The 26336-nt window shown below is 40.5% G+C and overlaps 1 protein-coding gene across 10 annotated transcripts in view; it reads right to left on the bottom strand.

Moving 5' to 3' along the window:
• ALPK1 (alpha kinase 1) overlaps window positions 1-26336 on the bottom strand; it is a 123935-nt gene that overhangs the window by 46067 nt on the left and 51532 nt on the right. For 4 of the 10 annotated variants that reach the window (XR_011567064.1, XM_070791060.1, XM_070791058.1 and 1 more), the window contains 3 exons: window positions 19775-20073; window positions 18605-18836; window positions 14053-14207 (listed from right to left, as the gene is read on the bottom strand). Coding sequence is in view for 9 of the 10 variants with exons in the window: in XM_070791060.1 (XP_070647161.1) it covers window positions 14053-14207; window positions 18605-18725 (276 nt within the window). In the remaining variant the exon portion in view is untranslated. The remainder of the gene's footprint in view (window positions 1-14052; window positions 14208-18604; window positions 18837-19774; window positions 20074-26336) is intronic. The other 6 variants (XM_070791055.1, XM_070791054.1, XM_070791059.1 and 3 more) reach the window with 4 other exon arrangements.

Consider the following 26336-nt stretch of genomic DNA (forward strand, 5'->3'; position numbering starts at 1 on the left):
ACTGGAGTGGGTTGCCATTTCCTTCTCCAGTGCGTGAAAGTGAAAAGTGAAAGTGAAGTTGCTTAGTCGTGTCCGACTCTTATCGACCTCATGTACTGCAGCCCACCAGCTCCTCCGCCCATGGGATTTTCCAGGCAAGAGTACTGGAGTGGGGTGCCATTGCCTTCTTCGATATTGCAGTTATACCTGGTTAAATAGATTCACAGTTTATATTATCACAAATCAAAGACACTTCAGAATAATTCATAATAAGAGGGGGGAAGACTGCAAAAAGCTCAAAGCAAAGTTCTTTAAACAATAGTCAAATGTAAAGAGTTTGGACATCGTAGCTTTATAAACAGACAAGTGCTAGTTTTGTGTTTCGGCAGTGTGTGTGTGTGCTCAGTCGTGTCCGACTCTTTGCCACCCCGTGGACTGTAGCCCACCAGGCTCCTCTGTCCATGGGGTTCTCCAGGCAAGGATACTGGAGTGGGTTGCCATTTCTTCCTCCAGCGGATCTTCCCAACCCGGGGACTGAATCTATGTCTTCTGTGCTCCTGTATTGGCAGGTGGATTCTTTACCACTGAACCACCTGGGAAGCCCACTTTGGTAGTATCACAGCCAATAAATTTTATCTGAGGTGTGATTATTGTTAATGGAAACAGACAAGTGCTCCAAATTTACTAGCCTTTCTGTGATGACAAGTAGCTGACAACAGTATGTTATCCAACAGGTATTCTGAAAATATTTTTCATATAATGATACTGGAAGTGTTTTCAGCATTGTGATTTTAAAAGAAAGTATCTATATTAAAAACACTCACACAAACGGGAAACTTTCAACCTGTTTAAAAATCTTCCAAATGAAGAATCTGAATAAGTTTCGATATCCTTTGTTAAAACATAACGTTTTCTGATTACCTTGCAGAAGCACACCATTGACATTAAGGAAAGTGGAAATTTGCTAGCTGAATTTCAACAAATGATTTTTCGTAATTGCTGGATGATTGAAATATGAATAGCGTGAATTAGCAATCACAGCCTACCTCTTTTATTTGGATCAACACACCTTTGAGACATAATTTTTTCAACTATTACAGTCATTAGAACTAAGTACTGAAATAAACTGTGTTAGCTATATCTTCAGTGGGCAGTGCTAAGCTGAGTTAAAAAAAAATAATGATATTTAATTATAATTTTAATACAAACAGAAAGGTTCTTGTGCCAATAATTCAGTTTAAAAAAATTATTTTAAAATATTCATTTAATATTTGTTTTGTTTTTCTTAAATTTCTATCCTATAGAAGTATATAACATAGGAATGTATAGCACATGCATATACTTTATTAAACAAACAAATGTGTATTAGAGTGCCTGCTCAAAATTTTTACTGATCATCAGTAAAAAAAATTAAAGACAACTGATTCAGAATGAATTAATCAATGAGAAAGTGAAAGATTTTTCTTTTGTTCTATACAAATACATCCGAAAAAAGAAAGAAGTAATTCCAAATATCTTTGAATTTGTTGAGCTTAAAATGTTTTGGTTTCTGCCCTCTGGGGCAAGTTGGTTTAATAAGCAAGGCAAGTGATTCTACATCATGAAGGGATGGTGGCAGGCCGAGGGGGGTGGCACAGAGGGGAGGCTTCGGGTCACATCCCAGCTTAACCGCACTTTGCAGTGTGGATTGGGAACATCTCTCAAGCTCTCTGAGCCAACTGTCTCATCAGCAAAATGGACATCATCAGTTCTATTTGCAGGGTTGTCATCAAATTAATATGTTGTTAAAAGCATATCATGCAGAATCACATGAAGTTGTCAGTATTTGGTGCTTGTTGATATACAACAAAATACTGTGGTTCAACTAATATCAACAGCATCAGATATGTGGAGATGGCTGGATGGCATCACTGACTCGATGGGCGTGAGTCTCAGTGAACTCTGGGAGTTGGTGATGGACAGGGAGGCCTGGCGTGCTGCGATTCATGGGGTCGCAAAGAGTCGGACACGACTGAGTGACTGATCTGATCTGATATATATTTAGAGATAATATTATTCAACCTCCTTAATTTACTTAACATAAAATGTAGGAGGTGAGGTTATTCTTTCTTGCTGGCAGGACAGAATAAGCACATCCCTAGGACTGATCATTTTCTGAAGGTCATCACTTTCTTCTCTCTGCCCAGCACTTCAATCTGCTCATTTTCTGCATTTTTAACTGGATTGCTCTGCCCACTTGTCTTAGTTTGATCAACTCCACCAAGACTTGGCTCAGCTTTTGGGCCTCATTATGAGGAGACATGAAATCCATGCCATAGGGTTAGTCCTCATCAAAGGGATAACTTGCATGCCTGATTCTGTGGCAACCAAAGTTTCATTGGTAGACTTCTAAGGACAAGTCACCATTTTAATTTATCTTCCATTGAAACTTGAAAGTACTGTATTAAAAGGGGTAGTTTTTTGGCACAGTTTTAGAGCCGGGTTTAAATCCTTGGTGATTTTAATCATATTCTATCTTAAAGTCTGAATTCGCATAGGCCTTGGGACTAATATTTATCCTCTGAAGGTTTCATTCTCTTGGTGCCTAAATTTTACATATTAAATGAAATTCATTTTTGAAGGACCCGAACCTTTTGTCTGGCTCCTTTTCAAAAGAAGAACTATAATGTTCAGCAGAAGAAACTAAAGTTTTAAATGTTGATTACTGAAAATTATAAGATTTCTGTCTTAATTCTGCACTAAGTAAAAAAGTGAAATCACATTGACAGAGAGGGAAGAGGGCAGGTTACAGGGCAGCTGAGACAATAGGAATGCACCTGGGAAAGGCTGCCCTGGCCCCATAACAGCCGTGTGTGAAGGATGGAATTGTGTAGACTCAGGGAAGACATGCCAGGTTCAGGCTCAGAAACCTGGGTGTTGGGTCCTGCTGCTCCCACTAACAGGTGGTGTAACTTACAGCAAGTCACTTCTTACTCTCTCTGGGTTTCATTTCCCCATCTATCAAATGATGGGCTTGAAATAGATGACCTTTAAATTTCCCTCCCTGGAAGAAAAGCTATGACAAACCTAGACAGTGTATTAAAAAGCAGAAACATCACTTTGCCAACCAAAGTCTATATAGTCAAAGCTATGGATTTTCCAGTAGTCAAGTATGGATGTGAGAGCTGGACCATAAAGAAGACTGAATGCCAAAGAATTGATGCTTACAAACGGGTGCTGAAGAAGACTCTTGAGAGTGCCTTGGACAGCAAGGAGATCAAACCAGTCAATCCAAAAGGAAATCTACCCTGAAAATTCACTGGAAGGACTGATGCTGAAGCTGAAGCTCCAATACTTTGGCCACCTGATGTGAAGAACCGACTCACGGAAAATATCCTGATTCTGGGAAAGATTAAGGGCAGGAGAAGGGGGCTACAGAGGATGAGATCATTGGATGGCATCACTGACTCAATGGACATGAGTTTGAGTATACTATGGGAGACAGTGAAGGAAAGGAACCCTGGCGTGCCACAGTTCATGGGGTTGCAGAGAGTTGGACATGACTGAACAACAAAGTTTCCCTCCAGTTTTGGTATTCTATCATTCACTAAAGAAATAACTTGTACTCATGAATATCAATTATATAGATACATATGTATATTCCATAGGTGTCTGTACGTGTATGCACGCAAATGTGCTAAAATGATCTCCAAAAACTTAACAGGAGAACTTAGCTTATAGCAGGCCATCAAATGGGAAAAGGAAAGATTCAGTAACAAGAGCACTGCATTTTGAATCCTCACCTTATTAGTGGAAAGATGCATGGTCGATGTCATTTAATTAATGATGTTAGCTTTTCCATTAGAATCTAAGTTCAGTATTTGTATTTGCTTTTAGAGAAGTGATGCACCATTACTTTACTGTCCTTACTTAGGTTTTTTAATATTTGATCCTATTTAGATTTAAGGACAACTGGACAACAGATGGTTTTCTCTTTCTCTCAATCATCTTCCTTTTTTTTTTTTTTAAATAACAGTAAAAGATGTCTATTATGGAATTAAAGAAATATAAAAAAAATTAACTTGTAATCCACCACTGTAATAAAAACATTCATTCAAACTTATTTAGATTTTATTGTTCAGGATTAGTTTTAGGTGTTTTTGTAAAGTATACATGTTACTTATTTATTATTTCTAAATTAACTGAGATTCCCCCAAGCTCACGCCAAAGATTTAAGCAAGAAAAAATGTCAGATTGCTATATTAGAAAGATGGCTTTGGTTACAGTGCAGAGAAAACTTGTGGAGCCATGGCAATAATGGGGACTATCCACCCATCTATTTCTGGGTTTCCTCTTCCTGGGCACATGGTACAATTGTGTTTCCCTGGCTCCTTGAAGTGAGGTGTGACTACATGGCTTATCTTGACCAATGGCCACTTCTGTATGAAAATATTTAAGAGCCACTATGCAAGTCACAATTTCTTCTTCCTCCTGCCATAGCAATCAGCACTATTTTAAATGATAGGCATTCCATGCAGCTGAGTCCCTGAGGAAGAGTGACATAAGACTGAGCTTCCCCCAATGTCCCTTCAGATGGACACAAAGGAAGAACAAGGAACAAGTCTTTATTTACTTTAAACCCCTAAGGTTTTGGAGTTATTTGGATTGTTTTCCCGCAGCATAACCTTACTATCCTTATGATACAGGAGACATGACTAGATAGGGAGAGGAGTTGGATATGATCTGGGAAAGAGATGACAGCGTCTGAACCAGAATAGCTGCAGTAGGGTTGAAGAAGGTGCATTTGTGAGATACTCAAGGGGAAATCAGGAGGCTGTGATAACCAGTGAGATATGAGAGTTGAGGGTGAAGATAGAGTTAAAGATGATTCCTAAGTCTTGATTTGGGTTACTGGGTGGCTCATGGTAACATTTAATTACATGTGGCCACTGGAGGAGGATAAAATGTGATTGGTGGAGGGAGAAGGAGCCGGGAGATGAGGAGTTCAGGTTTTGACCTATTGGAGTGGAGCTGTCTGGAACATGCAAATAGAGATATTTAGCGGGCTGATGTATTGTGATATGTTTTCTCCAATCTACTTTCTCCAGTCATGTTTAGGGATGATATAATACAGTAGATACTAGAACCTACATTTTTTTTTTCTTGTAGAAACTATTTTTGTTGAAATATTCTTTGGAATAATTTCTGTTCTTGACTGTGGTTTATTTCGCCTTTCTTCCTGTAGGGATATAAGATGACATGCTAAGACTCTTGAAGCCATTTGAGAGCTTTCTTGTTTCCTCATATTCTACATGTGCATAAGCCAACTTTCGCTTGGTGTGTTAGTTTCCTGTGGCTGACATAACAAAGTACCACCAATGGAGTGGCTTATAACATAGAGATGTGCTATTTCAAAGTTTTGGAGGTTAGCGGTCTGAAATCAATGTCAGTAGGGTCATGCTCTGCTAAAGTTCCATACCTTTCTCTTAGCTTCTGGTGTTGCCAGAAATCCCTGGTATTCCTTGGCCTGTAGCTGCATAACCTCAACTTCTGCCTCTGCCATCACAGGGCATTCTCTCTGCATCTTTGTGTCGTCACATGGCTGTCTTCCAATAAGGACACCAGTCAGATTGAATTAAGGGCTCATCCTACTCCAGTATGACCTTATCTGAACAAACTACATCTGTAATGGGAACAGTGAGAGACTTTATTTTTGGGGGCTCCAAAATCACTGCAGATGGTGACTGCAGCCATGAAATTAAAAGATGCTTTCTCCTTGGAAGAAAAGCTATGACCAACCTAGACAGCATATTAAAAAGCAGAGACATTGCTGACAAAGGCCCATCTAGTCAAAGCTATGGTTTTTCCAGTAGTCATGTATGGATGTGAGAGTTGACTATAAAGAAAGCTGAGTGCTGAAGAATTGATGCTTTTGAACTGTGGTGTTGGGGAAGACTCTTGAAAGTCCCTTGGACTGCAAGGAGAGCCAATCAATCCATCCTAAAGAAAATCAGTCCTGAATATTCATTGGAAGGATTAATGCTGAAGCTGAAACTCCAATACTTTGGCCACCTGATGTGAAGAACCGACTCATTTGAAAAGACCCTGATGCTGGGAAAGATTGAATGCATGGAAAGAAGGGGACAACAAAGGATGAGATGTTTGGATGGCATCACTGACGCAATGGACATGGGTTTCAGTAGGCTCCAGGAGTTGGTGATGGACAGGGAAGCCCAGCATGCGGCAGTGCATAGGATCGCAAAGAGTCGGACACGACTGAGCGATTCAACTAACTGAACTGAACTGAATGGCCCTGTTTTCAAACAAAGTCACTTTCTGAAGCACTGAGAGTTAGAACTTCAAAGTATTTTGATGGGGAATACATCAACCCATAACACTTGGGAAAACTATAATAACCCCCAGATTTCAGGGCCTATAATAATAAAGTTTTTGGTGGTTGTCCGTATTTCACATTTGGGTGCAGTTTGGTTCCAACTCTGAGGCTCTGCTTCTGCCCCGTTCCAGGATCCAGCCTGAGGGAGTAGCCCTTCTCCTGTTTATGAAGCAAAGGAAAGCTTCCAACTGCTGAACTACACAATGGCTTATACTGCTTGGGACTGAGATACGTCATCACTTACAATCTACCTTTCACAGGTAGGGCAGGTTGTATGGCCAAGTTTGTAGGGATTAGAAGAACATGTGTTGAGTACCTGCCACACATTTAGTGTTCAATAAATGGAAGGGACCATTCCAATAAGCAGACTTTTGACAAAGTGTTGCCCTATCTCTTCATTCTTGCAGTTTTTCCAGAACATGAATTAGGTCTTCTATTTCTCTTACATTACTCTGGGTGATCTATATCAATGCCTGGCGTGTGTTAACACTCAGTAAAGTTTTACTGAATGAATGAACAAATATACAGTTTATATTCACTTTGCTTTTTGCATCCTCATGAAGAATATTTCAGTTATTAAAGTCCCAAGGCCATAGTTAAAGATGAAAACCTCACTGGAGAAAAATCAGTTGCTGAACAAATCATAATCCCAAATGTATCTATTATGGGTGTTAAATTCTCTATTATTACTATGAAAACTGTTATCTGAAATAAATGCTTTTAAAATGATTTTTAAGACAATCTTTTAACCTTTTAAATTCATGGAAGAAATTTTATTGTTCCCATGGAAAGCATCTCACCCACTTACCTAGTCTTCATACCCTGCATATCTTTCTTTGACTTGACATTTCATTTTCTAATAAATTCATACTTTAGTTATCTTTTGCTAAAGGCTCCTTTTCACCTTTCTACTCCCAGGTTACTCACACTAGAATTTTTTTTTAATATAAATTTATTTATTTTAATTGGAGGCTAATTACTTTACAGTGGCAGATTCATGTCAATTTATGACAAAACCAACACAATATTGTAAAGTAATTAGACTTTAAAAAATATTTCCCTGCAATCTTGTAATGAGCAATACTTACATTTATTCATGTTTTAATTCTGGACCATTTAATATTTTAAGTACTTCAAAATCTAAAATGTCAACTTAAAGGCACCCAGAATATCTAAAGAGACTTATTAAAAAATATTCTGAAAGCTAAATTTATCAAACTCCATTCACAAACATTTTTCAACCTAATTAGCACAAGAAAATCAGTAATCATTTTTTTATCTCTCTTAAAATTACTGCAAGGTAGCACAGATATTTCCAAAAATGTCTGCTGGATAAAAGTTATCAGATTACCCATTTTTATGATTGTAAAGTTGAAAAGGAAATGGAAAAAAAATCCTCATTCTGAGCCTGCTTCATCCCCTTGTAATCAGCCAGCCTGTGAAGACTGTAGTGTGTCTTCCTACAAAGGTGTCACGCTAAATTCAGGTTTCCTCCCCCACAGAAGTAGAGCTGGGGAGAGACCAGTCCCTCCCAGCATTAGGACCCCCAAATTTGCAGGGAATGCTCAAAACCGTGGTCTACGAAACAAGTCTTGGCCTGGCAACCTCATCTTTTCCCAACTGCCACTGACATGCAAATCCAAACATGCCCTTAATCTCCCTTTCAGAAGTTTTCTTTTCATATCTTCTCTAAATTAGGTAGAAATTGTACTTTTCAGGAGTGTACAAGTTACTGAAGAAATCACACAAGTTGGCAATCACATGGAGGCCAGTGCCTTCGTGTTCTGGCATCTCACAAGCAAGGACAGTTTTACTAGTTAGAATTCTACTGTGTCCATCCAAACCAAGCTAAACATAAGCTAACGCTAAAAGCTTTCAATACTTTTTGAAAAATCCATCAAAGGTTTTTCTGAATGATATTTATAAGGGCCTTACTGTTCTCTTTCAAAAACTGAAATGCCCTTCTCGGACACTTGAAAAAAATTGCTTGTGCTTTTCATCTTTCCCTCTCAGAGTGTAAACATTGTTTTGAGTGAAAGGAGCTGAAGGAGCGCTTACTTTCCCTTGAAATTTTATTTTTAAATAAGAGAGGGAGAAAATCCTTTTTCTGACTAATACTAATAATACAGGTCAAAGTGTCAGGCGATATACAATTAGATAGAAAACAAAAAAGGTTCCCCCTCTTTTTCCCACCGTACAATGGCACTGGAATATAAATTACCGATGAAGATGAAATAACACTTCAAAGCTTATAGGGCAGGGCAGGGCAATGTTTACAAAGTATTTTCTATGGCACGATGAGACACTACAGAGGACGGTAACCCATGGACTCGAGGGTGTTGCTGAATAGTCTAAAACTAGCATGAGGTAAGATTTTACATCCCTATAGCCCGTGACCCTGTGATATGCTTTGTCTCACAAGGGCAGCTGCAGTTATCAACAGATGTTTCAGCAATAAATAATTGGTATCATCTCGGAAAAGACCCATCTACCTGGGGAGAGGGCATAATACCAAAAACACTGCCTGGCTATCACAGCCACATTAATCTCCCATCTCTCCAGGTTTCTCGGGGAGCATACTGCAGGTGTTTTTTCTGGGAGAGAGAGGACAGACTCTCTCAAGTCAGCAAGCTTTGTGTGGAGTGTAAAGGAGGTTGGCCCCTGCCATAAATTTCTGTCTGTGGCCACACACCAAAGGAGAAAAGATGGGGGGATGGGAAATTAGGCGAGGGAGGAAACAGAGGAGGCTGTGGAGAGCAGAAAGCAGAGCACAAAACACATGATTTTTGCTAATTAAGTTAAGCCTAAGTGAGGAACATTAGAAATGACCCTTTGTTTTACCAACTCAGGCACTCAGCACAGTTTCACGTAACTTTGCTCTGTTATCTATGGAATTAAAGACAGTGTTTACACTCCAAATGTAATGCTAATTTTTTAAATGGAAGGAAAATTTTTTATGAGAAGGATTCGTTTCAAGGTATAAAAGTATCATGGGAATTCAGATTTATGAAAAAATATCTATAAGAACAAATAACTGAATAAAACCTCAGCAACCTTTATTTTTTAATGTAAGAATAAAATCTCACAATTAATTGATTATTATAATAATGTGGCCATCCAGCCTTGGTAAAATGTGATATTGAAACCAGTGGATAACGGGACAAAAACAAATCATGGTATTTCCTTGAGATACTTTTGACAAGCTAAGATAGCACTACAGTTCTCCATATTTACAAAACAGAGTGGTTTAGCAATTGTGCACTCGGGGCCTGACACAATAAGAAAGCATCTCAAGGCTCTTTGGGAGGTGTGGTTGCTTAATTTATAGCTTGCTGGGTAAGCTAAAGAAAATGATGCTCAGCATTCAAAAAGCTCCCAGGTTAAACACATTATGAGCTAAACGAGCCTAATGGGCTGATTCCTAGAGCTGCCCCTGAGTGACCTTGTGAGCAGGGCATAAACTTCTTAAATTCTCTGTGCCTTTCAGTTCGGTTGCCCAGTTGTGTCCAACTCTTTGCGACCCCATGAATCACAGCACGTCAGGCCTCCCTGTCCATCACCAACTCCTGGAGTTCACTCAAATTCATGTCCATCGAGTCGGTGATGCCATCCAGCTATCTCATCCTCTGTCGTCCCCTTCTCCTCCTGCCCCCAATCCCTCCCAGCATCAGAGTCTTTTCCAATGAGTCAACTCTTCGCAGGATGTGGCCAAAGTACTGGAGCTTCAGCTTTAGCATTATTCCCTCCAAAGAACACCCAGGTCTGATCTCCTTCAAAATGGACTGGTTGGATCTCCTTGCAGTCCAAGGGACTCTCAGGAGTCTTCTCCAATATCAGTTCAAAAGCATCAATTCTTCGTCTGTGCCTTTGTGCTCCCCCAATTGTGATATCTGTGCAATATATAGAGGGAAAGTAGAAGGAACAATGACTGGACTCCTGAAACAGCCTTACAACTATAAGCAGTTTGTCTCTCAACTCACATTAACCCCCAAATGCAGCAAGACTTTAAAACGCCATTTTCAGTTTTTTGGCCAATGTCACTACCAGCTTTGAATGCACCTAGGGTGATCTAGTAAGTGTGGGTGGAATGAAGGGAGTAAAACCCTGGTTACAGAGATGTGCTGCATCTCGGCCCATGCTGGAAATTCCGAGGAACTTTCTAAGCCTCAAAGGTCGAAGCAGGGGTTTCTCTTCCCCTGTGAAGCTCCCATGCTCTCACCCTCCCTGGAACCATTTATAGAGCTTATATATGGTTCTATCTATGGTTCTATCTATGGTTCTATATATGGTTCTTATATATGGTTCACTGGCTGAAGCACACAGGGCTTTCAAAGCTCTTCTCCTCTCGCATTTTTGTTCAGGCTCTGTGTCTTTAATTTATAGCTTCCTGGGTAAGCTAAGGAAAATGATGCTCAGAGTTCAAAAAGCTGCCAGTTTAAACACATTATGGGCTAAAGCAGCCTAATGGACTTATTTGAGCTGCCCAATCAATTGCCATCCTGTTCTCTTTTCAACAGTCATTCTCAAACTCAAACATGCATCAGAATCATCTGAAGGGCTTGTCAATGTTGATTGCTAAACCCTCGCCCCCAGAGTTTTTGATTTGGTAAGACTAGTATTGGAGAAGGCAATGGCACCCCACTCCAGTACTTTTGCCTGGAAAATCCCATGGGCAGAGGAGCCTGGTGGGCTGCAATCTGTGGGGTTGTGAAGAGTCGGACACGACTGAGCGACTTCACTTTCACTTTTCACTTTCCTGCATTGGAGAAGGAAATGGCAACCCACTCCAATGTTCTTGCCTGGAGAATCCCAGGGACAGGGGAGCCTGGTGGGCTGCCGTCTATGGGGTCGCACAGAGCCTGACACGACTGAAGTGACTTAGCAGTATACAGCCCAAGAATCTGAGCCAGTTTTTGGGTGATACTAAGTGCTGTTGTTTGGAAGTCTAACTTTAAGCCCCACTGCTTTAGAGCTGCACTCTCCAATTAGTGCAGAAGGAAATGGCAACTCACTGCAGTATTCTTGCCTGGAGAATTCCATGGACAGAGGAACCTGGTGGGCTACAGTCCATGGGGTCACACAGAGTTGGCCACGACTGAGAGACTGAGCACATCTAATTAAATAGTAGCCCTGCTGCTGCTGCTGCTAAGTCACTTCAGTTGTGTCCGACTCTGTGCGACCCCATAGACGGCAGCCCACCAGGCTCCCCTGTCCCTGGGATTCACCAGGCAAGAACACTGGATGGGTTGCCATTTCCTCCTCCAATGCATGAAAGTGAAAAGTGAAAGTGAAGTCGCTCAGTCGTGTCCGACTCTTAGCAACCCCATGGACTGCAGCCTGTTAGGCTTCTCCATCCATGGGATTTTCCAGGCAAGAGCACTGGAGTGGAGTGCCATCGCCTTCTCTGAATAGTAGCCCTAGCCACATGGAAATGTGTATGTAGTTCATTTTAAAAATGAAATAAAACTAAAAACTCAGTTCTTCAGTCATTCTAGCCACATTTCGGGTGCTCAAGAGTCACATGAGGGCAGGGCCTAGCGTACTGGGCAACAGAAATATAGAACATTTCCATCATTGCAGAAAGTTCTACCCGACAGCCTACAGCTTGCGTTAGAGTAAACGAGTTTCAGGGCTTCCACCTGGGCTCTCAAGTTCATCCCTTGGGGCTTCTAGAGGGAGAATTGGAATAGGACAGAGGAAGGAGCTGAGTCACAGCTCCACCACTCACTGATCTGCTCCCATGAGAAAATTAATCTCCCTGTACCTTAACTTTGTCATCTGCAAAATGGGTATGATAATGGTAATGATCACTGGAGGGCTATTTTGAAAATTAAGTAAGATCATGCACATACAAGCATTCTATAAACCCCAAATTATATATACACTATAATTGTTTTCCATTCCACTTCTCCACTAATAACAAGCACACTTATTTAAAAACCCTGGCTCGCCACCAGATTTGTTCAAAGTATTCACTTTCCTTTGCCTGTGGTCCTCAGTCTGTTTAACTTCAGTCTGATTTTTTGGAGAGTGGGAAATGTTGATGAGGAGGTTACTGTTTCTATGAGGTCTCCAACAATGCTGTTATGTGTGCATAGATCAGGGGGATCTTTTCTGGATTTTTGTTTTGATAGACAAAGATAATGTCTATTTATATATTTATTTTGGGATGACCCCCAAACACATTCCCATGTAAACCAATAAAATAAATATTTTAAGAGATTATCGTTGCTTGTAATGCTTGGTCCCATACAAATGTCTGTATTTTATGTAAAAAAAAAAAAAAAAAACTAACAGAGTCCCTTCTTTGATAATCATCTAAGAGAATGTGGGAGGGGGGAACACTATCAAAAAGCAAATTGGCACTTACAGAAGCATCCCCAGAACCTAAGCCTAAAATCTGGGCTCCAATCTGAATTCATGTGTTATTCTTGAGGGTCTCTCCTTTCTGGGGTAGAGGTACCCAATGGACTCATTTCCATTAAGTGAGCTAAGGAATAATAATGCCAATGACTCTGACGATACTTCCCGAACAGTGTGAATCATGACGAGATAAGGGAGAGAACAGGATTTCAGGCAGGACTCAGGAAGGGACATGCCAGGCTTCAACAGCTTAGACACCAAGTCATATGGATGAAATAGTGGTGAGTTTATTTTTTTAAGTTACCCAACTCTTAGAAAGTAGCATTTCAAAATAAAAATGCTAATGAAGCATGGTGGAATCAAAACTACTGCGTGTACCCCAATGTTCATCGCAGCACTGTTTATAATAGCCAGGACATGGAAGCAACCTAGATGTCCATCAGCAGATGAATGGATAAGAAAGCTGTGGTACATATACACAATGGAGTATTACTCAGCCATTAAAAAGAATACATTTGAATCAGTTCTAATGAGGTGGATGAAACTGGAGCCTATTATACAGAGTGAAGTAAGCCAGAAAGAAAAACACCAATACAGTATACTAACGCATATATATGGAATTTAGAAAGATGGTAACAATAACCCTGTATACAAGACAGCAAAAGAGACAGTGATGTATAGAACAGTCTTTTGGACTCTGTGGGAGAGGGAGAGGGTGGGATGATTTGGGAGAATGGCATTGAAATACGTATAATATCATATATGAAACAAGTCACCAGTCCAGGTTCGATGCACGATACTGGATGCTTGGGGCTGGTGCACTGGGATGACCCAGAGGGATGGTATGGGGAGGGAGGAGGGAGGAGGGTTCAGGATGGGGAACACATGTATACCTGTGGTGGATTCATTTCGATATTTGGCAAAACCAATACAATATTGTAAAGTTTAAAAATAAAATAAAATTTAAAATAAATAAATAAATAAAAACCAAAAGGCACACACACACACAAAAAAAATTTAAAAAAACAACAACAAACCAAAACTACTGCTTCCAGCCCACCAAGAACATGCAGATATTTCAGCATGACAGGTTCTCATTGGCCCACTGACCACACTTTTCCACTTTTACTTGATTTGCGTTTCCAACAGAAGGTCTTATGGGCAAACGGAGCTCTTTGAAAAGCTACCCCCCCCCCCCAACATTAGTCAATTTGGCAGAGCTGACCATAAGGGTAGGGGCTGTCTTATGCTTCAAAGAAATTTAATCTATTAGACCATTTAGAGGCTAAATGCCTCACTTGGGGGTGTCAAGGAGCAGGTGGTGTGGGTCTTCCTACCAGTAACTGCTGCAAGCTGGCGCCAATCACATCCTGCAGGTTTGTTTTGTCCTCTGGGCCCACAGCTTGTTTGTATTGCCACTTTTCAGGCACGAAGGGCCATTTCATTTCCTTTGCCTCCTGGATCAAGGTTCTTAACTCGCTGGGGAGTGAGGCTGAAAAGGTCAGAGTTCAGGTAAGGAAATTGCAGTTGAAGAAAAGGTTGTTGAGTTACCTATGTTATGATGAAGCACCTCAGTGGCACAATTTTTTTTTTTCCTACTTCTCACTGGCTGGCCTAACCTGGTGTTCTGACTCAAAGAATAATAGCAAAAAGCTATCTGTCAGGGGGTGGCTCTGGTCTACTTTGCCCTACAGGTAAATTGGGGTAGTCAGGCATTAAGAAAGGTTTTAGCAGGAAGTAAAGCACTTCAGTGACTGTCTCTGCATGAAGAATCAGAGAAAGGAATGAAGGAAATATTATTTTTCCTGTAAAATGAGAAAGGGCCTGAGATGGAATGGCATTTGGGGCTTGTGGCTGGGTAATGCAGCAAATCAATCTCTTTTTTACTCCTGTAAGACCTCACCTTGCCTCAGACTCTCACCGTGGACTATGTCTGAATATAGACAATCCCACATCAATTTATTATGAAATAATATCACTTTAGGAGATATATTTAATCTCTTAATAGACATCAAATTTCATTAAAAATATAAGTCAATAATCTCTTATCCAAACTTGGGAAACCTAGAAAGCTCTGGAAACTAGATTTTTTTTAAAAAACTTTGGCCCCAAACCAGACTTGAATTGACTTGAGATTATTTGTAATCTTGCTATGATGAGATTAATTACCGTTTTGCCCTGAAAATTTTAATGTTTGCTGGTGCTGCTCCTAGCTTCTACTGCAGTGTTAGTATAACAGATGGTATATGCACCATACTACCTTTTCTAACATTTGAAAAAACTCTGAATTCTGAAGCACGTGTAACCACCAGGGTTGTGAATAAGGGATCATGGGCCTGTATACACGACTGCCAGCTATACATCTTTAAGTGCTTGTCTTGCAGATACCTCAGACTCAGCCTATCTAACACTGAATTCATTACCTTTTTCCTAAAAATTGTATTTCCCTTTCTATTCTCTGTTGATGAATGCTACTACCATTCACTGAGCCACCCAAGTCTGAAACCCAGACGTCAGTCTAGACTTTTTGCTCTTCCTCCCTGAGTCTAATTGGTTATCACATTCTGTGGATCCTAAAATCGATTTCTTTCTTTTAATCATCAGTAATTCTTGCCTGATTCATTGTCTTCCATCTCCTCCTATCCATTTGATCTTCCACATTGTTGAGTCCCATTTTTCCAAAAACAAGATGGACTAGGATATTGCTCTGCGTAAAATTCTTTAATGCTTCTGTATATCCTGCCTTCATATTAGGCATTGTCCTGCCTCGGCTGCCTAATGAGCAAGCTCTTCTCATCAGCCCTGCCATGATCTCCCAGTGGAGTTGAGATGCTCCTCAGGAGCATTCTCAAGCCCGCAGGGGCACACTCCTTTCAGCATCCGCCTCACTGCTCTCTACCACATCTGTCCTTTCACTGGACTGTGGATTGGGAGTCTCCTGAAGACAGGCATCATGTCTTACCATGTTTGTAAATCCCACCATGGTGGTTAAAAGAAAGGTTAGTCTTATGTTTACATGAGATACGCTAAATAAGACAAAAGAGGTGTGAGAGAGAATAAAAAGAAAAAGAAAAAAGAAGAGAAGGGAGAAAACCTAATTCTGCCTTGGCTCATGATGCCTTTTGGTGTCCTTGCCACCAACTGGGCAAATGTAAGGAAGCCTCCCGATGGAGAGGGACTGCTTGCATTGAGGGGATAATTCATGGGCTACATCAGTGAATGACTGATCTGGACTGGCTACTAAGCATGACTTACAAATATCACAGTGAAACCACTGTCCCCGCCTGGCCCATTCAGTAACCCAGAACTATTGAGCCTCCTCTGTGCAATGGCGCTCCTCTCATGAAAGCAAAAACAGGAGGTTGGAGACCAACCTGATTTCACAATCTCTTCTTACCACCACTGACGTACTTTCAATGTCTGAAAATGTTTTCAATGTACATGTAGAGAAAATTTCTTAAATGATATTTCTAAGTAGTCACGAGCTGGATAGGATGACTACCCAGTTCTGTTTGCTTAGGACAGTCCTGTGTAGTCATAGTGGAGAAGGAAATGGCAACCCACTCTAGTATTCTTGCCTGGAAAATCCCAGGGACAGAGGAGCCTGGTGGGCTGCCGTCTATGGGGTCGCACAGAGTCAGACACGACTGAAGCGACTTAGCGGCAGCAGCAGCATGTAGTCATAGCATGCTTGTTAACAGAGCCTTTTCACTCTCAAAAGTATTTCAATTCTGATAAATTGTTTGGACACTCTGTCTATGAGTGTCAAGCTCAGGAGTCAGAGGAGTAGTTAAATGACAAAAGAAATGTGATTTTTTGGATTCATGGAATTTCACTATATTTTGGCACTAAATAGCTTTAAGTACTTTTAACTTTTCTTCATGGTGATGAGGAAAATCTGTTTGTTACAAGTAATTTTTTTTCCTCCTCATATCACTCTTTCCCTACAGGTCATGCCAGAACATGGGTTGTCCAGTGGGGTGCACTGAAATAAAAGATGCCCCTGAAATATGTTTTTAAAATATCTATGTATTTGGATTTCAGTTCCTTCTCTGTCTTCGGGGGTTAGAGCCTCTAAGGCTAGCCACCCATGCTGACTGGGACAACTTCTGAGGGAAAACGATGGGGTTGAGAGGAGGAGGGAAAAGAATGAAACCCACAGTGTTAACTTTCGAGTCCGCCTGTTACCCCATCGCCTTAAGTGACCCTGTGCTAATGCCTTTCTCTGTGAGCCCACGCAGGAGACATCAGTGGCAGTGGCAGCCCGACCGTGAGCTAGAGCTGCTCAGGAACCAGCTGCCGAGGGACAGGTTCTATGCTCAGACCGCGTGCAGATGCACTGAAGGCGCTTGGGTGGACCGTGCAACATGCAGCGGCGATGGGCAAATGCCGAGCTTGTCAATGGCTCACATAGGATTCCTCCCGCATTGGTTGATCAGATTCAGCCAACACCAGCAGTCAGCCCCTGACTGAGCAGGAGCCTCCTTTGCCTCTCTGATCCCTTACTTCCCCAAGCAGCTTACCTGGAGGGCCATGGCTAATCGAGTGATTTTGCAGTCGTGATTTGCCTTATCTGGAACTAAACTGATTATTTCTCCTATTCTGTGGCACTAGAGAAAGAAAGAAAAAGAAAACGCTCCCCGATTAGGGGTTCAGAGTCTTCACTACGGAGAACACAAAACTTAAAGGAATTTAAGCTGAAGGGACAAAGGACATGATGTAGTAAAAGGAGAAGAGAAAACGTTCAGGAGAAATAACAGAACACAACACACTGCCCCCGGGGAGAACGAGGACCAGCACTGGGGTGAGCAAAATCAGACACTGATGTTTCTGGCCAGTAAAGAAAGAAAACACTAAGGTTAGGAAACAACTGGACACAGGGCATTTTATCTTGAAAAGAGCACGGATGACAGACAGGTTAGAAAAAACTAGACTTCTAAAGGCACCTTAAAGTTCCCCTGTAAAAACATATGCACTCCTATACAAGGATGTGGGAAAAAGGCTCTCCCAGAAACTTTTCCCATTACATAATTAACAGAAACAAAAGAGATGGGGAGTGTGCATTTTATACGGGAATCTTGTTTCTGTAACAAATAGCAGTCAACTAAAAATACAAAGAAAAATATTTAAAGCACATTAGACAGATACCCTGATAGAAATGAAGGAAATTTATCTGAATGCTAGGAAGAAATCTAAGGAAAGAAGGTTGCCTCTTGAAAACTAGCTAGAGAAGAAATTAGAACTGCTTTAACTCTATAGATTTTGTGGTTGAAATTTCCCAAGCAATGACTCATCTAAAACTATGTATGGTACAAACCGTGAATGAGCAGAAAGGCCAAATTCTCAAATCCTGGTAATGATGTAATAAGTATTTGTCAGTTTGAGTAAATTTATTTATAAATGGTATGTAAATACAACATGAGAAATGTATTGATGGTCAAAAAAGAGAGATGGGACTGATGAGATGACATATTTGTGGAAACTGTAGATGTCTATGCAAACTGATGAGGCACAAAAACCTAGTTTGAAACAAAAGTATGCACCACCATTCAGAAGTTGCTTCAATTTTTTAATAATTGAAATTTACGTGCACCAGCCCACTTGGGCCTTTTGTTCTTCTTGAACTAAACTGTTTCTTGTAGCCCTCATGTTTACTGAAGCTTAAAATTCAAACTGACAGCAATTCACTGCAACAAAGTGGGCTTCCTCCCCTGCCCGTCCACCCGCAGCCCATGTCCCATTCATGCCCTAGAAATCCACTCATCTCTCGGTGGTCATCTGCCAAGAGAAGAAAAATAGGGCAGAGATGAGACCGTGTCGTTCAGACAGGGTAAAGGAGAGCGAACCCGCTGCTCCCCGCTGCCCCCAGCGCCTCCCGTTGGACCTCACCTCTGCATCTCTGGTCCTCCCTCTTGTCCTCCTCTGACACATCTGACGCCTCCAACAGGAGCTGGTCCAGCACTTGCTTGCACTCTTGCAGCAGCGTAGCTACAGCTTTTTGATTATTCATGACGATTACCCTCTCTTGATGATGAGTCGAGTGTCCCTGGGTCTACGGTGATCAATTACCTAGGAGAAGACATCGATTCTCAATAAAAGAGCCCCTTCAAGGCTTAGGTACCTGGTGAACAAAAGAAGGGGAAAGATGATTAACTGAAGCATCATCAATTATCTGTAAGACTCAAGCAGGGAGGGATAATAGAGCAAACACATGAAAATACATGACAGCCCCTGAGGACTTTATTAGGGGAGGGTGTGAAATTACTGCAGGCCTGGTCTAGATGGGCAGCACCTCGAAGGCATCAGAGAGCAGAAGGCAGAGGGTCCTGGGGCAGACCTCGGTCACCCACAGTGTAGTCAGTGGAATCACATGGAGTCAAATGAAATGAATATACCCTATGATTTATGTATCTTCTGCATACTTCACATCAGTGCCTCTGGATCCCAGTGGCACACCACTTTCTGCTTCTCTGAAAGTCTACAGGAAGTGTCTGGCTAGCAGTTCTAATATCCAGACACAAGCACGTGGTAATATGAAGTTTACCACTCTCATAACCCGCTGCTGACTTCCCCTGTGCAGCATCCCTTGTGGTATTTAGCATCATATAATTTGGACCAAAATAGGCAATGACAGATGCCAAATTTAAAGCTCTTCACTGCCAGGCACATTGCCAAATAAAGTGGAGAAATGAAATCCCAGAAAATCCAATTCCTAGATCCATCATATGGATAAGATCTACTTACATCCTATTTAACACACATACCGTTGAGAGGCTTCTTATGTAAATATGAGTATGTTGTAATGAGCTATTGCAGTCAAGGTAATTTCAAGAACAAAATAACTCACTGACAGTATAAAAAGATGCCTGACAAATAAATACCCAAAAGTCTCTTGATTAACAAATAATTTTTAAGTTGAAGTATAGTTGCCTGGAAAATCCCATGGATGGAGGAGCCTGGTAGGCTGCAGTCCATGGGGTCGCTAAGAGTCAGACATGACTGAGCGACTTCACTTTCACTTTCCACTTTCATGCATTGGAGAAGGAAATGGCAACCTACTCCAGTGTTCTTGCCTGGAGAATCCCAGGGACGGGGGAGCCTGGTGGGCTGCAGTCCATGGGGTCGCTAAGAGTCAGACATGACTGAGCGACTTCACTTTCACTTTCCACTTTCATGCATTGGAGAAGGAAATGGCAACCCACTCCAGTGTTCTTGCCTGGAGAATCCCATGGATGGAGAAGCCTGGTGGGCTGCAGTCCATGGGGTCGCACAGAGTCGGACACGACTGAAGCGACTTAGCAGCAGCAGCAGCATAGTTGATTTGGGTGTCCGCAGTGACTTAGCAGTAAAGAATCCGCCTGCAATGCAGGAGACACAGGTTTGATTCCTGGGTCAGGAAGATCCCCTGGAAGACGGCATGGCAACCCACTCCAGTATTCTTGCCTGGAGAATCCCATGGACAGAGAAGCCTGACAGGCTATATATAGTCCATAGGGTCACAAAGAGCCAGACACAACTGCAGTGACTGAGTATGCATGCATGCATAGTTGATTTACAATGCCGTGCTCATTTCTGGTATACAGCAAAGTGATTCAATTTCATCTATATATTCCCTGTGCCATACAGTAGATCCTTGATGTTTATCTATTTTATGTGTAATAGTTGACAAATCTTTTTGCTTTCCTTTTTAAAAAAAATGTACATTATAAACAAAACAACGGAAGTTATTATCTTTCTGAATTTGCCAGAATAGACAGTGGAGATGCCATTTGGCTTAGGCACTCTTGTATGGCACTTAGAATCTTATTACCAATGCAAGAGAATCTGAAAAGGAAGAAAGTACAACAGATGTATGGATGACTTGACTCCCTCTGTCACCTAGCAGATCCATGCAACACAATAATCTACTGCTTTAGTAATCATTAAAAATATTAAAGTGATGAGTTATCGTGTTGTTCCTGGGGAAAATGTGCTCTACTACCCTCACTTTAAGAAGCTGGTTTTGAATTTGAAATTGCAAGAAAGCATTTTTCTATCTTTTTTCTATTTTATGACTTAAAAGGAATAGAAAATGAAGGATAAGCCTGAAATCTAAATTTTGTAATTCTCATTCTAACCTGAATTGTTATGCTTTAGGTTTTAAAAGAGATACGCACACATACTTCACACAGATGGAACGGCCAAAGCGAAATTTTAGAACATGACAGACTTGTTTGGCGAAAACAACCGTGTATTTGTTGAAGAACACAAGCAGAGGTTTTTCATGCAATGTTCTTGTTACTTGAAAGAGCATTCACGCAAGTGAGGTCATGAAATTAGTTACTTGAAGCATTTAAATGTAAATATAAATCTAACTTCTTTTCTGTTTAAGATGTTTCAGAAAGTATTCCTGCTTGGATTGGGTTGTTGGACTAACCCGTTTTCAGTGTCCCTTTTAGCTCAAGTGTTTGTAAGTCAGTGTTTCTGTGGTACAAGTTGACCATTAACTTGCTTTTCTATGAAAAGAACTAAACAATAATGACTGGTCAGAGTTAATTAGCAGACTAGAGTGAGCAAGAGGCCACGTAGCAGTGATATCCCATTCCCACCATTGTCTGAAAAAAGGAGATGGTGACTGTCATGGGAAGCTATGTGGAGACTGAGAAATGCAGTTGCTGGATGAGAAGGTTAAGAACAAACATTGCTCAGAATGAGTTATGGGTGAGTAGGACACAATTTTCTTCAAGTCCTAAGTTAAATCAAGAAAGGGATTCTCTTTCTCCCTTTTTTAAGGACTTCATATAGAAGCATTAGTCGCCCAGTCATGTCTGACTATTTGGGGCTCCATGGACTGTGGTCCACCAGGCTCCTCTGTCCATGGGATTCTCCAGGAAAGAATACTGGAGTGGGTAACCATTCCCTCCTTCAGGGGATCTTCCAGACCCATGGATCAAACCCAGGTCTCTAACATTGCAGGCAGATTCTTTACCATCTGAGCCACCAGGGAAGCCCAAAGAGAAGTGTAATAAGAAAATACAAGAGCTTGTGTGCAAAGAAATAAAACTGCACTATATAAAACTTTACTAGCACATCATGCCTTTGTCTAAAGGCTTATAGTATTGTTTTATTGGTGCTGTATCATCCTCTTAAGGCAGACAGTCGTCTTCCACTATAAATTTCATTTGCTTTGTTTCTGTTAATATTTTAAGCTGAAAGAGTATGTAGCAAAGAAAAGAGGACCTAGAAATAGGAAAACATATATATGTAATAATGTTCAATGACTAATTCCACTTCGTTCTCTCCCATTAACTATCTGTGCCTGAGACCTCTGAGACTCACTTTTGAGATTCATTTTTCTCATCTATATTTTGAGCTGATTGATTAGGAACAGTTGTTAAAATCTTTCCAAGTCTTAAATTCCATACTCAGCAGCAAAGGTTGTCTATTGCTAAACAACATCTGATGTTTATTTACTGAAAAATTCTTGGCTCTTTTCAAAACCCTGAAATATAATATTTTTATGCATACTTTCCTCTGTGGTTTAGAAGTGTTGGCTTGAATCTTAGAGGCTAGATTATTGCTGAATATTCTTCTTTGCTTTTGTTTCCTCACTTGAAACCCTAATTCCTGATGCACAAGATCATAAATCTCTTCCCTTTGTCTAAGTGCTGTGAAAGAGAGATAAGATACATGGTTTCGTGAGGGCAAACAGCAGGACTTGACCTAATCATTTGGGTAAGGACAGGGTGGATTACTGGGGGCTTCTCGGAGGATGTGATGCCTGAATCAAGCTTTGAAAGAGGAACAGGGCTTAATGAAGTTAAAATGGTAGGGAACAGCCCTAACTAATGTAGAAGGAAGTATAGAGGGAATGAAAGAAGGTCAGGTTGGCTGAACTATACATAAAAGGAGAAAGTTGATATAAAGTGATGCTGGAAGGGTAAGCAGGGACTGTGAAAGGCCTTGTGTACTAGATAAGGAATTTTGTGCTTACCCTAAGAGTCATAGAAAACTACTAGTAGCAATAAGAACACAACCAGCTTTACACTTGGGAATGATCATCTTGTTTTGAACATAGTTTGTGTATTGAGGGCAGGGAGGAAACGGCAGGTGAAGTACTTATTGCAATAATCCAGGTGAGAGATAATAGGACTCTGGACTAGAGTAATGATATCAGAAATACAGAAAATTGGACAGATTTGAGAGCTGTTTATGGAGTAGGTGCAGCTTTGGTGTTGGATGGCTAGGAATACTCTTAAGGATTAGTCCCAAATGTCTGCCTCACCATAGCTCAGAACTGAATAGATGATGTTAACATACTTTGAGACAGCAAATACAGACAAGAAAAGACATAAATACATCTACTTCTAGCAATATAGTAAGGAAGATAAATCATATTGTCCAACATAAGCAACCAGATTTTAATCAAGAAAGCATGTCTAAAAAGGAGGGCGATATTTCCAAGACAATGAATGTTTGTTACTTATGAATTTCCAAACTGTACTGAAGATATGCTTCATACTTTTTTGAAAGTTACAGCATTTCCCCCTTTCCCTGTAGAATTCAGGAGAGACAATAGGAAGAAAATACTGTAATATGAGAAACACTTTGGAATCCAACCATCTGTCCAGATTTGTATGGTTCATTGTTAGACATAACAGAGGCTGGAGCCCAGGAAATTTTCCTTCAGGCAACAGTCCCACTGAAAATTTTGGTCAGCTTCATGTAAAATTGAAAAATCATTTTCAATTTTAACACATATCAATTTTTCCCCCTTGAACGGCAACACTCTATGAGCTATACATTATTTCTAAATTGGAAAATGGATTTTCCCCAATATTTTTTATAATCTATGCATTATTTTTTCTATTTTAATGTCCCCTATATTTTTTTCCTTAAAAATCTAATAGAAAGAGGACAGAAAAAGCAATGAAACATGCAAACAGATAACTCTAGAATAACAAAGTTAGAATCATATAGTTTAAAACACACATCCATACCTATAGCCAAATGGCTATGTGTTCATACATTCTGCATTTGATTTTGGCATATTGATACTTTAGTTCTATCCATGAATAAGAATTTAGCTGAGTGGCTAAGTTACAGAATAACTGGCAAGTTGGCCATCATTAGAAAGAAGAAAATGAGGGAATTATTCAAAGCCCCATTTCTTTTGGTATTTATGCTTGAGTTTTTTCCACTGTATGATCAGTGCCTCTACTAGGGGATAAATTAGGGAAAATGAAAGAACTCCATGGTCTACTGGCTACCACCTCGGTAATAATTGACCAGCCAACTACTGAGAATCTTAGGCTTCAAGATGTGGGGAAGCATAAAGAAGTAAAAGAGATGGTCTCTACCATTAGGGAATTTACAATTAATTAGAGGAATAACACATACATATATAAAAATTAACTATACAAAGCATATCACACATGATTGTATTCTAAATGCTCAATTTAAATTATCTTTGGAATTCAATTAATGGTTGGTTAAATTTATAAGCAAGCTTACAGAACTCATTTAATTCATATGCACATGAATAATTATACTAAAAATATTTTTCATCTACATTCAAAATTATTTATCATATTGTTTTTAGGAGAAAATACATTCTGGTATCCAACATAAAACAAAAAGAATAAGTTTCTCCTATCAGGCCCTAGCAATGACAATCCAGTCTCTCCCACACTTTCACCCTCTTTTGAGCCACACCACAAGTCCCCTCTGACCATAATACGTCTTGTACTGATTGGTGGTGAAGTGAAGTGAAAGTCGCTCAGTTGTGTCCAACTCTTTGCAACCCCATGGACTATACAGTCCATGGAATTCTCCAGGCCAGAATACTGGAGTGGGTAGCCTTTCCCTTCTCCAGAGGATCTTCCTAACCCAGGACTGAACCCAGGTCTCTGCATTGCAGGTGGATTCTTTATCAGCTGAGCCGCAAGGGAAGCGATTGGTGGTGGAAATGGGTAAATAAAAAGAGAAAAACATCTGATTGGAGTGTAACACAACTGTGTAGCTTGGTTGGATATGTTTGCATGACAGACATTTGTTAGCATTTAAAAACTGCATAAAAAGGGAAGAGAAGCCAACTTCTAAGCCACCAAACAGCTAAAGGGTAGACTTATATTTCTAGCAGTATGGAAGACTATGCTCTGACCAACATTCCTGCTGAAAACAACTAATAACACTGGAGAAGCATGTTAAAATCCCTAAAGTGTATCAGAGAAATAGCAAGAGAGGAAAGACTGCACAGAAGACAAAACAAGTAAAAACTGGAACCCAGAAAGTTAACACAGAAGCTAACCTTTGCCTTGAGTACATCTGCCAAACATTGTGAGCTGAAACTGGTTTTCACTATTTTAGAATGTGTGAGGATAGGAAATAAAACCAAAGGCCTACCCAGGAGGGAAGTATAAGAAGAGACCACCGCCCCGACCCCTCTGGCATAAAACTGAGATCCTAAAAGGTTGCACTTTTAGCATGCTGCTAAGTCACTTCAGTCGTGTCCGACTCTGTGCGACCCCAGAGACGGCAGCCCACCAGGCTCCACCATCCCTGGGATTCTCCAGGCAAGAACACTGGAGTGGGTTGCCATTTCCTTCCCCAATGCATGAAAGTGAAAAGTGAAAGGGAAGTCGCTCAGTCGTGTCTGACTCTTCGCAACCCCATGGACTGCAGCCCACCAGGCTCCTCCATCCATGGGATTTTCCAGGCAAGAGTACTGGAGTGGGGTGCCATTGCCTTCTCCAACTTTTAGCATAGGGGTGAGCTAAAAGTGTTTTCTCATCTGCTTCCCCCACCTTTCAGGAAAACAGTCTATGGTAAGATAGGCAGCTTCAAGGAAGAGAGCAAAATGTTTTTCTCTTGCAAATCTGAAGCCGCAGATCCAAAAAAACCTCTAGCTGATAATTCTTTTAAGTAAATTATTTACAAATAAGCCCAGGTTGGTGGTTTTCTTGGCCAACTGGTTGACTGAAACATAATCATCTCTAAAGAAATCTGATTTCAACCCAAGTCTCAAAGATGCTCACCTATAAAATACCAAGAAATATGAGCTCCAGATCAAGGCTGTCAAAATACATAAGGTAAAAAGAAACAATGAATGAAAGCAGAAACAACAGATAGTAAAATTAGACCCACAAAAGACTATAGATGAGGGAATTTCAGATAGATACTACAAAATATGCATGTTTCAAGAACTGAAAGAGTATGCTGAGTGTATGAATAAAGATCGAGAAACTATAAAAAGGCATATTAAAAATCATAAAATTTCTATTATTTAATTTTAATAATAATTAAAAATTTTAAATGTAAGGAATTGGATATATCTGATCAAATTTAGCTCTGGCTGAAGACAGAACTTTTGAACTGAATGATACATCAGAACATGCCACCTAGAAGGCAACAGAAAAAAGACAAAGGGATGGAAAATGCCAGAGAGATGAAGAAACACAGAGGACCGAGGAAGAGCTCTAACATATACTCAGAGTCCTAGATGGAAAGAAACAGAACAACTTTGGAGAGATAATGACTAACAACTTTTAGGCCAGGAGAAAGACAATAATCAGAATTCCCATAATACTCATATAAAAATTCATGCCTAGAAATATCACAGTGAAACTAGGTAGCAAAAAAG

Source organism: Bos indicus, chromosome 6 (assembly GCF_029378745.1).
Source record: "Bos indicus isolate NIAB-ARS_2022 breed Sahiwal x Tharparkar chromosome 6, NIAB-ARS_B.indTharparkar_mat_pri_1.0, whole genome shotgun sequence".
NCBI classification, from domain to species: Eukaryota; Metazoa; Chordata; class Mammalia; order Artiodactyla; family Bovidae; genus Bos; species Bos indicus.